The sequence below is a fragment of the Malania oleifera genome, chromosome 6 (assembly GCF_029873635.1).
Source record: "Malania oleifera isolate guangnan ecotype guangnan chromosome 6, ASM2987363v1, whole genome shotgun sequence".
Lineage (NCBI taxonomy): Eukaryota > Viridiplantae > Streptophyta > Magnoliopsida > Santalales > Ximeniaceae > Malania > Malania oleifera.
Window position 1 is genome coordinate 10,055,269 of NC_080422.1, and position 13,380 is coordinate 10,068,648.

The following is a 13,380-nucleotide window of genomic DNA, read 5'->3' on the forward strand; positions in this document are numbered from 1 at the left end:
CGCTTAGCGTTTGTCGACGATGTTGCACTTTGGATGTAATAACCCAGAAGGTTTGCACAGGGCCTCATCGAAAAACACAGGGAGTTCATCGAAAAGCACATAAGGATACCTCGTCGACAAAACCATGTTTTGTTGACGAGAAGATACCAAGAGGGGTGTTGGGCAATCTGAAATTCATTGACAAGGAAGTAAGGTTCGTCAACGAAATTACTTAAGAACTCGTCGATGAGATGACGAGTCTCGTCGACGAATCTGGGCCTATAAATAGTGAAAACTCGGGTTAATTTGCAAAAGTTGGCGTAAATCTTCCTCTCTCTCTCTCTCTCTCTCTCTAAACGCCTCTCCCTCCTTCTCTCTTCAATTTCGGCCCCGTTTCTCGCCGGATCGAAAATCCGAGACTACCATGACGCTCCTGGTGAAGTTCTCTACAAGACTGCTGTAACTGATCATTGGTGGAAGTGGTTTGAAATTCATCCTAAATTCAGGGTAAGGTATTTTATTCAGAATATGTTTTCCCTGCAGTTATAAGAAATGTTGTATGTAGGAAAATACTGATGTTTTGTTCTGGGGGATGTCGTTTTCAGGGTGTTGAGTGGAGAACCCTGTAGGTGTAGGGCCAGAGTTCAGTGAGAGTTTTTCAGAAACCAAGTAAGAGAAATATGCTATGCTAGGAAATTTAATTATGTTATTAGAGATTTTACGTATATGCATGTATGTCAGTTATTATGTAGTTTACAGAATATGAGTTTTAAAGTATGTGTGGCCTGAGTAGATATTACCTGGAATAGAAGTTTATACAATTTTTCAATATAACAAGTTACATAGTACATACAGATATAGTCGGATATTCATAGATTTTATACAGACAGATATATGTATATTTATAGCTTTATTCAAATGATTACATAGATAGATGTATGTATAACTATATACAGATGTTTATTCAAATTAGTATGAATAGTGTTTGCAGAATGCCACGTTTTCCTAAATGTTATAACACTTAGAGTATACAGATAGTTTATATAGACAGTTTATAAAGACAGATTATACAGTTATAGCATCAAGATGCTACAGTTATTCAAATATTACAATATTTACAGTACATAATTATAGTGTTATGGTTATTTTGGAAGCATAATAAAAACAGTAAAAAGAGTATAGTATATATATATATATAGTATTAGATTCCTGTGGAAAGACTATAGACAGATACAGTTACAGAGCACTGTATCGTTGCTATATACAGAATAGAGTGCAACAACATATCTTAGATAGTGTGTGGGTACCGTAAAACTATGCTCAGAGAGGATGTATCTCCCCAGTTCATAGGGTTGAGGGGGTCAGTTTGACGAGGTAATAGCCAGTCCCAAGTTTAGGAGTGGATGTAGTTTGGCCGGGCTAAGGTAGTGTAGAGTATGATGACTTACCTGGAGGGCTGACCAGAGTTAAGTCCCACCTACGGGCTACACAACCCTGTCATGAGGGTCAAATCATGACATACAGAGTCTATAAGAAAGAGCACAGCTATGTATGTGTATATGTATACAGTTTTACAGCTTTTTTCATATGTAGTATAATATAGTAGTATGAATGATAGAAAATTCAAATGATATAAATATTTTAAGCTATTATACATGTGTTTTACAGATTTTCTAGATCATGTAGTTTTAAATACTATTATTATAGTTATAACTCGGTCGCCACACACTAGTTGTAATAACCCGAATAATAAAAATGGTCTTTAAATAGAGAGGAAGGGAAATGGAAACAGAAATAGGAGGAGGCAGCAGACTTCGTCAACAAACGCTTTGCGTTCGTTGACAACATTGTATTTTGGGAGAAATAACCAAGAAAATTAATTAGGTCCTCGTCGACAAACACAGGGGATTCGTTGACGAGGATATAAGAGGGCCTCGTCGACGAAGCCAAATTTCGTCGACGAGAAGATACTGAGAGAGAGAATTTTTGGACTACAGGACTCGTCGACAAGGTGACATGTCTCGTCAACGAATCCGACTCTATAAATAGCATAAAACTCGGATTTAATTTTAGAAAATCAGAAATCCCTCACTTTCTCTCTCTCTCTCTCTCTCTCTCTCTCTCTCTCTCTCTCTTCTTTCTCTTCAATTTCGGCTCCATCATTCGCCGGATCAACAATCTGAGGCCACCACGACGCTCCTAGGGAAGTTCTCTCCAAATCTGCCGGAACAGATCATTGGTGGAAGCAAGTTGGAATTCATCTCTGAGTTAAGGTAAGGCTTTTTATTTGAAATCTGGTCTTTCCACAGTTGAAGGAAATTATGTACTCGAATAAATACTGAAGTTTAGTTGTGGGAATTATCATTTTCAGGGTACTGCTTAGGGTTTCCTATGGGTGTAAGACCAGTATTATAGAGGGGCTTTTCAATTTCCAAGTAAGGGAATAAATTAAAATAGTTATTTTCCATTGAAATTATTATTATTTAATAGTAGAATAATTTTTAGAAATCATGTGATTATATATGAGCATAATTGAGAAAAATTAAGTTTGGGAAAATACTGCAATTTTACAAGAAATGTGTTTTTCAGAACAGAATATACGGTTTCCTTCAATTTGTGTGGCATGAATATTATTCTATATATATATATATATATATATATATATATATATATATTATACCATGTTAAGTTAGATTTACAAGATAAAGCATGTTGATAAGTATTTTCAGGAATAACATGGTAACACACTAAATTATGTTTTCGGAATATATGATATGTTCAGTGCACGGCCATAATTGATATTTGGCGTGAGGTCATATTTACTCATGTTTTCGGCGCTAGGCCCTATTTATTCCTATTTTCGGTGCAAGACCGTAATTATTATGTTAATGTAAGATTCAGAAAATGCTATTAGTTGATTTATGATAAACAGTATATGTTTATGTACTATATGTTATCAAAACTCAGATGTTAGTTTAGTTCAGTTTCAGGAACACGGTACCGTAGCTTATAGATCAGATATCTATGATCAGATTGGTGCTAATCACCCCACAAGGGGAGTGGGAGATGGATAGTCGATGTGACTTTCAGTGTAGAGTGTAGACATCCACCTGGCAGTCTGGACCAGGGTGTGGTGGGTCCATCGTACTTACAGACATTTTTTACTCTACAGTGGTCGGCCAACCATTGTCAGGTCCTACCTTCGGGCTGCACAACCCATCATGGGGAGTAATACATGACATCAGCTAGCTATACATCCCAGGTAGTTTTTAGTATTATAGATTATATTAGATAATACATGATTAGTATGATTACTTAAAAGTATGAAATTATATGTTTATTTATTCATATTAAGATTTATGTTCACGGTATGTGAAATGTATGGTATATGTATTACAACATTAAATATTCATGTTGCCACACAGCTGATTTTAATTTATCTACCCTTACTGAGAGGTGTCTCACCTCGTATATTAAATGATTTTTCAGGAAACCCGGAGGGACTGGGGGGTCAGGGCCGCCGCTAAGTGAGTTGAGCTTCCCTTCTAGGAGGGTAAGTTCTGATCTAGGATCAGGAGATTTTTGTTGTAAGATCCTAGGTTTATTTTGGTATTTTTGGGAAATTGTATATAAACACAGATATTTGGGAATGTAGTTAACTCTGGTGTTTGGATTTTATAGTTACGAAAATGTGATTTAAATTTACTACTGCTTAGGTTTCCGCTGTGTTTGACAGGTGTCTCCGATACCCAGGGGTTCAGGTTGACCATTTTATTTATTATATTTCACTTTATATTAAGATAAGCAGGTCATTACACTATTAATAGTATATTTCCACTTACTGAGCATCGTCTCACTCTATTACTTTACCACTTTTCAAGTGAGCCAACTAGGCGAGCAGATCAGGCTCGTGGATAGAGAGATGACTTGGTTACCCTGGTTGTAGGGTAAGTTTATCACAAGATTTTATATTTTTGGGGTAGATGATACTGGAGGAAGTTATTGTATATGGCTATGGTCTGAATGTATTGAATTCTAATATTGTTTGGTATATATGGTTGTATGATTTGTATATCCGCTGCGTAGATATGGTTTTATATATATATATATATATATATATATATATATATATATATAATGGTGAGAATTTTTTAGGTCGTTACATGATGTATTTGTCATCATCAAAAAGAGGGAGAATGTTGACCTAATAGGTTATACCCGATTTTGATTATGACAAATACTCAGGTATTTAATGTCTATCAAGTCTGTGTGCAAGTCCATATTAGCAAAGATCATTTGATGGCATATGAAGACTTGAAGAACAAAGACCCGGAAGTTTCATTCATTGTAATTTATTTAATGTTCAATTCAAGTCTGTAATAGTAATATAGGAAAGCGTTAATTTTGGTGTAATCCCAAGAGGGGGGTGAATTGGGTATTTTCAAAAACCTTTACTATTATTTACCACTTAATCCTTATTTCTATATTGAACAAATTAATTTCAGGGGTTTGAAACTGATTCAAATGATTATCTCAATGAATTTTATTTTACCCAATTAATTATCAAGTGCGCATGGGGTTATTCAACATACACACATGCAAGATAAGTAATGAAATGTGTTGCGGAAATTAAAAGGAGTAAAGGAAGAGAGAAGGCAAACACAGTTTTTATGAGGTTCAGCCAACCCAGCCTACGTCCTCGCCTTAAGCAACCCACTTAAGGATTCCACTAAATCCCTACTCCTTTAACCGGGACAAAGCTTCCCTTACATCCGCTGCTACAAGAAGCACAACTTCCTCCTCACCCGGTTCACAACCCGAGCCGTGATTACAATATAGAATTTCAAATATGCAAAACAACTTAATATTACTTCTAACAAAGCTAGTGAGTACAGTTGAAAACCTAACACATATCCATATGATAAAACTTGAAGCTCAGTATGTATGTAACGATATAATCGTTATATAAATGATATGCTTCACAAAATTTCCCTTTTTATCAAATCTTCCAAAATAATTATATGAGTAAATGCTTTGGAGAAATTAGGGTTCTAGTTCAACTTACTAGATGCACGAATACCAAATGTGATCTTATTAAAAAATTTGTCTTGAATATTATAAAGATCAAGACCAAATATTCAAAACATAATATGATCTTTGTATATGAATATGTATGTGTATATATATATATATATGTGTGTGTGTGTGTGTGTGTGTGTGTGTTCCAAAGATCAAAACCCAATATAATATTTTTCAAAAAATATCCCACGATAATATATATAGTTATGAACACTCAAGATCAATCTCTCTAATAATATTCAATAATAGATGTAGAGATGAAAAACTCTTTGAGATATTAACAAACAAACCGATTTACCAAACCTCAATACCAAGTTAAATGCACAACAATTGCTAGAATGACTTTTGAAAATCAAGATAGCCTTAGCTCAGATTTGACGTATAAACTTTGAAATCCCAAGCAAAAGTTTCAGTAGTGTGTTTCCCAAAGTTGTTCTAATCTTACAATATGCTCAAATTGTATGCCAAAGGTTGTTTTTTCTTGGGGGCACTAGGGTTTAGATGTTGATTATATAGGTAACCTTGCCCTTAGGATGATTTATAACCGTTGGATCAAGTTGACGTAGAAATAAATTGCATGTTCTCTCATTAAAGATTAAATTTTTAATCTTCATGTAGGTTCAGATGACTGGGGATTAGGGCTCAGACAACTGACGCTCCTTAGAGTTTCAAAAAATTAAACTAAATACAGGGTCAGACGACTGAAGTTGGGGTTCAGATTTCTGAAGTTGCGGATTCAGACAACTGAAGTCGGAGTTCAGTATTCTGGTGTGCTTCTGCCCGTTTCTGTGTTTCTCCAATAATTCTTCAAACGACTAAACTTAATCTTCGGTCTTCTGAAGAAATTCTTCATACGACTGAGCTTAAACTTTGGTCTTCTGAAGTTGAATCTTTAGACGACTGAGCGTACACTTCAGTCTTCTAGTCAGGGAGTTTGGTCTTTTGAAAAGACCATTTTATGAATTTTTCTTTTAGTTTCAAAAATCTGCTTTTGCACTCTTTCTTTGCTCTTTTATAAAATATTTTTCGAGGTTTTAAAATATCTCTAAGTCCATAGATATTCCCTAAAGATGTTCATGAGATACATGAGTCCTAAGGTCAGTCTAGGGTATATTTTGAGTTTCGAATTAAATCATATGAAATATGCAAATACATTTAGTTCTAAATACTCATTCCCATGATGATCTTGAACTTGCTGCTTGCATCTTCATTCTTCAACTCTTTTAGTTCCATGGATTGTGCCAAGATGTATATACTTTAATCTTCATGGCTTCCATGACTTTCTAGCCGTCCATGCATGTTAAATATTGGTCATGTTCACAATTTCAATGCACAGATCAAATACCAAGTGATTTGTCATTATCAAAATAAGATTGGACTCATAGAGTCAACAGAAAGGTCTGTAATAATTAAATGCATATCATGCATGTAGGATCTAATAAGCTCAAAGACCTTAGAATGACCCTAAGTCCTTGTACTTATACGTAAGATAGTCCCCAAAATCACATATATCATCAAGGGAATCAATTGAATTAAAATAGGACTTGAAGGAATAAAAGAATAGGATTTCAGGCGACCGAACCTTGGTGTTCAAATTACCTCGGTCGACAAAATCGTTGACCGGTCAAAAGGTTGACCAAACTTTAAGCGACCGAACCGAAAAGGGCACCACCATCCTTGGTCAACCGAACGTCCATTCTTACTTTTTCCACCAACTCGGCAGCCCAAACTCTTACATTCAAAAATGCATCGGGCTACCGAATGTTCAAGTTCAATAAACCGAACTTGAAATCGAGTGACCCAACCGTGGTCTTTTGGAAAATTGCCTCGATTCAGCAAACCGTCTTTTTATTCAGACACCCAAACCTTGGAAAGTCACTTTTTCCTATTGTGTTTGTTTGGGCAACCGAACCACAGGTTAGGCACCCGAAACTCTCGGGTTGTCCTAATTTTTACCGTAATTATTTTAAGTTAAATAGGATTAATTTTCTTATAAAATTTTAAAGCAAATTTAAGAATTCCCTGTGTATCCCCAACGGTAATAATTTTAACCTTCTCTAGGGTTTCATTTGCTTGGATTAGCACCTAATTTATCACATTGATTAAACAAAAATCTTCTAAAATTTCCTAAGCCCTATTTCTTCATACACACCCTATACACTCATATACTACCATTCTTTTGAGAAATCAAGTCTTATCAGTGTTTATTCATTGTTCTAGTGTGCTAAAAACCCTCATTGGTTTATTGCATATTTGATTTTCAAATTGAGAGTTTAGCTAGGTTTTTCCACCAATTTTATTTCATAAATCTGTTTATGGAAAACCTTATAGCTAAGTGAGTCATTGCATTATTATTGCAAGACTCATTGAGCTGTATTTTTTATGTATGCAAAAATATTTTTACAAGCCTATTTTTGAATGTCTCTTTGTGCTTTGATATTGAGAAAATATTTTTTAGATATTTTGATTATTCTTGGTACAAATCTTTGAAACCCTAAACTGTGTTTGAGATTTTTATCTTTACATAGTTTCAAAGATTAGCTTGTAGATACACTCTTGTGCTTAAATTAAGATAGTTATTGCCTTGAGTGTTGATTGCACATATACACCATTGAGCTTATTGTTCTTACATTATCAGTATGCTTTGATTATTACTGGTGCAAATCTGCTTGATTGAGAAACATAATAGTTGTACCCAAATTGTACTGTGCTTCTATTGTATTTTAGGCGTGGCCTGAGGGGGCAGTAATCCAGCCTAGAAGGATTGGTTGTAAAGGTTGAGGTCAGCTATGTGCTAATTGATTTGGTTGTATTTAGGTGCCGCCCCACCCATTAAGTGAGCCTTAATGTAATCCTTGTACTTGTAAGCCAAGGCAAGGACGTAGGCAGTTTGTCAAACCTTGATAACATATCTGGTGTCTTCTCTCCTTACTGCTTTATTGTGCATGCTTAATTAGATTAGTTGTGCAGTTTAATTCCCACTGAATATACATTGATTTATTTTATTTGCACTAGATTGACCTTAAGTTTGTGTAATACTGCTACTAGTAGATTGACCTAGTGGATCAATTTTTAAAATACCAATTCACCCCCCGTCTTGGGATTACAGTAAAGTTAACACTCACTCTCTCTCTCTCTCTTCTCTCTCTCTCTCTCTCTAGTGTTTCGGCCTTCCTGCCTTCTCTCTTCAATTTTGGCTCGGATTTAGCTTGATTCGATGATCAGAAGTTACCACGATGTTCTGGGGGCGATTCTCTCCAAGTTAATCGGACCAAAATCATGATTTAGGATTCCTGGGCACCACTCCAAAAATAGGATAAGAGAGTTATTTTTTAGATTAATTAATTATTTGACTGTCTGGACTTGGAAATGTTAGAATATTGGGCATTCTGAGGTTGAACTAATTAAGATAGGATTTTTGGAATACAGGGTTCCATTTTTCCATTTGTTTTAGGCAGAACTTCGAGGAACCGAGTAAGGGGAATGAGTTATAACGACTTTTTATTAATTTTGAACCGGTTAAATTCAAGTATATAAATTTATATACATGAGTATGAATTTCTTAACAGTGTAGGCATTTGAAAAATGATGGTTTTGAATATAATTTATATTTAGGAGAAACCATGTGGCATGAGAATACCCTTTCATAATTAACTGATTGTAATACTATTTGGTTGTGAATACTACTTGGTTGTGAATATTGTCTGGTTGTGAACATAAATATGCATATGAGATTTGTTTGTGAAAGCTTATTGGGTCGTATGCAGTAGCCCTATGTGGGCCATGTACTGGGTTGTATGTAGTAGCCCTATGTGGGCCTCGTAATGGGTAGAACACAATAGCCCTGTGTGGGCCACGTGCTGAGAAGTATACAGTAGCTCTGTGTGGGCTATGTACTGGGAATGATGGTGGTTGGGAATGACTTGTGTAGTATCTCGTGGGGATGTGAATGAAATGTATTGTATCCTATGTGGATGTGTTGTGATGTATGTATATATGTGGATCTCTGGAATATGATTGATATTGAATGTGTGTGAACTTATGTATGTGAATTTAATTGCATAATACTTAGGGCGAAGTAAAACTCTCCGCCTGAGAATTTACTAAGTAAGATGAGTGCCCTAATAAGTATCAGTTGTAGCCGCACCTGAATTAAATCAGGTAAGGTTACAAACGGTATCAGCGCAAAGGGGCATTATATGTATGGTCATGTAATCGCCCCAATCCTTAGAAACCTTCGCTGATAAATAATGGTTGCATATGTGTGAGTACAATTTGCATGCCTCTTCTTAGTTGTAGTTGATTAATAAATGATTGTAATTTTATATTCATTAAAACTCTTTGGCCACACATTGTTATAATTTATTTCATCCTTACTAAGAAGTGTCTCACCCCAACGAATTATCAATTTTTAAGCTCCTTCAAGTGATCGAGCTTAGAAAGCTCCGGGGGCAAGGTTTAGTTTTGTGTATGTGAGTGGTTGTAAGAACTGTTATATGTACAATTTATATTTTAAATACTGGTTGTGTGTTGTGGAGTGAATGGATGCACTTTTTGCAATGTATAATATAGGACTTAGTATTTTAATTGGAGAATATTTAATTATTTCTGCTGCGTGAATGGTATCAAAGACGCGTGAATGGTCTCATAACACCTCGAGCCCCACCTGGCGGCTCCGGGGGCGTTACACACTTAGTTTCTTGAAGGCAAATTATATTAATTTTTCTTCTAATCATTGTGTCCACAATTTTCATACTTTTACCCGTAATGTCCCTATATTCCAAGTTGCTAATTTAATCTTAATTTCTTAAACTAACTCATCTACCCAGGTGCTAACATGGCGCGTCGCTTTGAGGTGGTGACCTAGCCCACCCTTACCCACTTTTCTCTTCATCCAAGTGGTACAAATGCAATGCATCGCTAGTAGGGAACATTCCAACAGATATTCAATAATGATCCATATCATAGTAATCTAACCAATTTTATACTCACTATCAACTATCTAATGCAACTCTCCTCCTTTATTTAGTCTTGGGACCGGCTATGTGTAAAAAAAATTAAGACATTAAGAGCATCACAAGCAAAGTTCAAAAAATATACCAAATCCATAAACAAAATGTTGACAATACACATTATTAATATTTAGCTTTTTAATATTTAATTATTAACCCTATTAAAATAAATTTTCAATATGATAATATATAATTGAGAAAAAAAATAAAAAAAAATAAAATTTTCTCTTATTTTCCTTTCCTTTTCTTTTCTTTTCTTGTCTTGTCTTTTTCCACATAAAATCCTTAAAAGGAACCTTAATACACTAGTGCACCCACTGCCTAACTTAATTTTTGCAGCGTAGAGGACCGTATATACTGCTCCATTAATTCATGTGGGTGGTGACTCGTGAGGTGAGTTCACGGGTAAAATGCACGGATCACAACTCGCAATTCGCAATTCGCAAATAGTACTACTGCACTGCTCCTCCTTTGTGAAAGAAAATTGCTTAAAACCACGGGCTCGTGTCATCACGGGCCAGATGCTGTGGCTTATAGCACGGCTCTTTGTGAAACGAATTATCGCAATGCAAGCGAGCGCGTTCGCCTTAATTATATGCTGTACCATTAAATTCCAACATCCAACTTAACTCTACAACATTTTTTTCTCCAAAAAAAAAAATAATAATAATAATTAATTAATTAAGGGAGTTCCAAAACTTCAGAGCAGCTAGCTAGGCTATATATAAACTTTCGACTCCTGTAAGTACATTCATCAGAAAAATCCTGGGCAGAGAAGAGATTGACCATCTAGAAATTACAGACAGATAGATCAGATCAGAGATCGATAAATAGATAGATCATGAAGATGCCTCTCTCGTTTATTAGATCTCTGTCAAGAACACAGACAGATCATGTTCCCGATGATGATGGTACTGATGATGCAGAGGGTGCCGATGTTTGTACATCTCTTACGGTGTGGAGGAAGTCACTCATCCTCAACTGCAATGGCTTCACCGTCATCAATTCCGACGGCAATCTTATTTACAGAGTCGACAATTACACCGGTCGTCCGCCGGAGGTCGTTCTCATGGACGCCTCCGGGGAACCCCTCCTCTCCCTCCGTCGTCGCAAGGTACATTCATTTTCTCACATTTTAAATTCCCATCTCATCTGTAATATATATATATATATATATATATATATTGTTGAACCCAAAAAATTAAAAAAATTTGGAGTTTAAATTTTCACAGAAGCTGGGATTGATGGACAAGAACTGGTGGGCGGTGTACGAAGGGGAAGTCGGTGAATTTTGCAGCAAGAAGCCGATCTGGCGCGTCAGGAAACACGTTAACTACTTGTTAAATCCTATCAATGGCGGCAATAGTAACAGCGGCGGCGGTGTTCTGGCGCACATTTATTTTGGGCCGTCGACGGCGTCGGAGAAGGGGTATGCGTACGTGATTGAGGGTTCGTACGCGGTGAGGTCATGCAGGGTGCTGGACAGGTCGAGGAGGCTGGTAGCGGAGGTACGGCGGAAGGAGTCGGCGCACGGCGGCGCTGGCATATCCTTCGGCGCCGATGTTTTTGTTTTGATGGTTCACCCGGGGTTCGATACTGGGTTTGCAATGGCGGTGGTGTTGATATTAGATGAGATGTTTTCCTAGCTACCTTATTTTTCGCTTCATTTTTTTATTTTTTTGGCATTAATACTTTGTACATATATATTAGAGAGAAAATAAATTTATTTCTTAGCTGTGAGTTTTAGAATTTTGATCTTCATCAATAAAGCATTGCTTAACAAGTGATTATGAACTTCTTTCACACCCAAAAAAAAAACTTCATCACATTGAGGCTCTCTCTCTCTCTCTCTCCCTCACATAGAAATTCAGGCTCGACCTAAAGTAGATTTGGTGGAAAAAATAAGAAATTATTTTTTAAATGATTTGATAAATTTAAAATTTGGAGGAGATGAAATTTTTTTATATTTTTTTTTATAATTATCTTACAAAAATATATACATTCAAGTCTTTAGGATTTATTAAACAAGTTTTGCTTTTTAATGTTAAGGGGTTTAAACCAGTTCTAAATCAGTTTAAAAAATATTTAACGGTGACTACTTAATTTATTAAACACCCACTGAATTTTAAAAAAAAATTACAATTTAAAATTATTATAACTTTCTTTTTATAGTTTGAAAAGGTGAAAAAGAAAAATAAATAAATAATTTATGATCCCTCAGGCTTCAGCTACAGGTTTGCTAAGTGAACTAGTATTTAATTATAAAATTTGTGGAGTTGAATGTCAAAATTAAAATACTAATTAAAAATATCTTAAATAACATGAATCGTGATTTTTGGATTTAGACAAAAATTAATATGATTTTATATTATATTTACATAAATTTATATCAAAAATCTAAATTTTAAATTCTCAAATATAAAATAAAAATTAATTTAAACTCCATAAAACTTTAAAGATAGAATTATAGAATTTATGTCAAATTTTGAACTTCTTAAAACGACGCCGTTTTACTGCTCAGCCATGGAAAATAAACAGCTCCATACGATAACACGCAACCCACCAAATCGTCTTCGGGTCACCTTCTCAGTCTTCAAGGCTCCAACACGAATGGAAACACGGCCGAGGTGCTCAAACAATCGCCCCGCCGCCGGTATCTGAACCACCGCCGCTCGGATTAACCGGAATCGATAAAGCTTCGACGAGCGAGTGGCGTTGCTGCTGCCGCACAATCGTCAAAGGATATTAGCTGGGCCGTCAAATTGTGATGTTGAGTTGTTGACTATCGACCGTGGAAGAAACAGCAACTGCAATTTTTTAAGTTTATTGTTATGAATTATTAGAAAAGCATCGTTGGGGATGTAGCTCAGATGGTAGAGCGCTCGCTTAGCATGCGAGAGGTACGGGGATCGATACCCCGCATCTCCACAATTCTATTTTTTGTGGGCTGCGTCCCAGCAGGTACTACCAAAAACAAGAGACTCAAAAAAGGAAAAGAGGTGATATTTTCAGATCGGAAAAAAATAAATGCTTTCCCTTGATCTCTCCGGGGAGCAATCCTTTTTTGAGAGCCTGCAAATAAAGATTGCAGATGGCAGACGACGGATAGACTTTTGGGTGAGGGTGGGATGCAAAACGCATGAGGGTGGGGTGTCGATTCCCGTACCTTTCATATACTAAGCGAGCGCTCTACCATCTAAGCTACATCCCGTGACATTCTGCAATGAATTGGGAAACAAATTGAAGCAAAGAGACCCGGTAGGTAACCATGCAAAGTTGAAAATGGGAGTCTTGTGTTAAAAATTTGATG

At 36.0% G+C, this 13,380-nt stretch overlaps 1 protein-coding gene and 1 non-coding gene across 2 annotated transcripts; both read left to right on the forward strand.

The window, feature by feature from the left end:
• The first annotated feature begins 10,492 nt into the window (after window positions 1–10,492).
• On the forward strand, window positions 10,493–11,819 carry LOC131157420 (protein LURP-one-related 17). The gene is made up of 2 exons (XM_058111556.1): window positions 10,493–11,184; window positions 11,303–11,819. The coding sequence occupies exons 1-2, from the start codon at window positions 10,912–10,914 to the stop codon at window positions 11,714–11,716; spliced, it is 687 nt and encodes a 228-aa protein (XP_057967539.1). The 5' UTR covers window positions 10,493–10,911; the 3' UTR covers window positions 11,717–11,819.
• Window positions 11,820–12,925: 1,106 nt separating this feature from the next.
• On the forward strand, window positions 12,926–12,998 carry TRNAA-AGC (transfer RNA alanine (anticodon AGC)). The gene has a single exon. It is a non-coding gene; the product is annotated as a tRNA-Ala (tRNA).
• The last annotated feature ends 382 nt before the right edge of the window (window positions 12,999–13,380 follow it).